The 1,870-nt window shown below is 48.4% G+C and overlaps 1 protein-coding gene across 1 annotated transcript; it reads right to left on the reverse strand.

Annotated features, from left to right (window-relative positions):
- Positions 1-276: 276 nt before the first annotated feature.
- Positions 277-891, reverse strand: Pmar_PMAR018693 (conserved hypothetical protein; the record flags this gene model as incomplete). Its single annotated transcript, XM_002779194.1, has 4 exons — positions 277-356; positions 406-513; positions 564-719; positions 773-891. Coding segments are annotated over 4 exons (463 nt in total), but the record flags the coding sequence as incomplete, so codon positions are not given.
- Between the last annotated feature and the right edge of the window lie 979 nt (positions 892-1,870).

The following is a 1,870-nucleotide window of genomic DNA, read 5'->3' on the forward strand; positions in this document are numbered from 1 at the left end:
TCCGGAGGGAGCAGTTTGTTGTCTTTCACCATTCTAAATGTTCCGTAGTAACTGATGTTGCACCATCATGAATCTGGCGTGCAACCTAACTTACGCAGTATATGGATCAATTGCACCAGAGGTCATCAGAACGCCGACAAGATGGATCTTGGGTACAGCAGCCTTGGCGATGCGTGCTCCAACCGTGGCCACTACAGAAGCTGAAGGAGGTAAGACAGACTGCCTGCCACAGGCATCCATCGACGACAACTAGGCTATTCGGTTTGGTAACCATACCTGCCGCTGAATTCCCGACAAGGTGCACTTTGGTATTCAAGTGCGGGTATAGCTCAAATATCTTGTTCACGAAGTTAATCCTGCATGTGGACAGTTGAGAAAGCCATCATCGACTTCGGAACATCTGACATGTTTTGTATGAAATCTTCCCATTCCGACTCGACGGCTCCCTTGCTGAATCCCGTCGGAGCAGGCGCATCGACCCAGATACCATTGGCCTGTTGGGTCCACGAGAATCTGAGATGATTGGAACCTTCGAAGTTTTCTGAACATGCCGTAGATCTTACATGTTCTTTTGTAATTTTCCTGAGACATCCATGATGCATGGTCCACTCTGCTGCAGTACTGACGACAAACTGCTGGCACCAAAACCACCCTCGATAAACAAGAAGGTAGGCGCCGTTTGTGGCCCGTTATCGGCTTCTATAACGCTATAGAAGTATCTACGATAGATACATGACACATTTACGAGATCCTGAATCTCCGTTCCACCCACTGGTTGAGTTTGCTGACTTGGATGTAACCAAAATGTTCGTTGCCACCACTGATGGGGCAAAGCGGCCTCTCACTTCCCGCTCTCTCGAGGATAGCGATGGATAACAAGAAGAGAATCATATATACTATGCTACCGATTCGATCTCTTAATTTCGATGGATAACAAGAAGAGAATCATATATACTATGCTACCGATTCGATCTTTTAATTTCGGTGGGAATGAAGTTCATTCAATGAACCAATCAGACATCCTCGATCCAAGAGGAGACGCAAGGCGCCGACGTACCCTATCACACAAGGAGTCTCCTACAATTGCGCGCATGGGACTCCCATGCGAGCAATTGTAGGAGACATGTCGCTAATAGCAGGATAGTTGCTGTACAATGAATCATCCTAGATCATCCGATGATCTGTCCGCTTGTGTTGGCCAGTTTATTCGTTGCGCTATATCGTGCGTTCGCTATGTGCGACTGTGCGGCCCTACTTGAGCGACCCTGCTTGTGCGGTTCTACCTATGCGGAGTAAGCAGATAGACAGCAATAGCGGGCGCGCCATTGCTAAGGGTGGCTCATTGGTACACGTGCTAAACCACCAATCACATTCAGAGTTTCACGTGGATTCTTTGAGAATTATCGTTGGCACTCCTGCCAACCTTGCCGGCCGCAGCCTATGTACGATCTGATACCTGCATCTAACTCCGAGATTGTGTTGTCAGAGTCAGCAGCATCAGCTACCTGAAATGTCAGATTGATACTATCAATTCAAGACCCGACCACGACTTCGAGTAGACTCCACACAGTGCGCCGGCCCCCGATAATCTGAGGACCCAACACTCTCAGTTGCTCGCATTCTTGAGCTCTTCTTGATTCTCCATTGATGAGGATACGGAGTTCATACTGATGCTCAGCATGGCCCGCCTCTGAGTAACCCAATGCTCAGCCACAGTCCATAACCGTTATGGACTGTAGCTGAGCATTGGGTTACGGCATAACGTCTCGGGCCGTGTTCAATGCAGGGTCGAAGACAGGATCAGACCAGCAACACAAGTGTCTCCATTTTCGAGAGATAACTGTTCCCCATTACTATTAGGCTAAATGCG

Source organism: Perkinsus marinus (assembly GCF_000006405.1).
Source record: "Perkinsus marinus ATCC 50983 genomic scaffold scf_1104296947748, whole genome shotgun sequence".
NCBI classification, from domain to species: Eukaryota; Perkinsozoa; order Perkinsida; family Perkinsidae; genus Perkinsus; species Perkinsus marinus.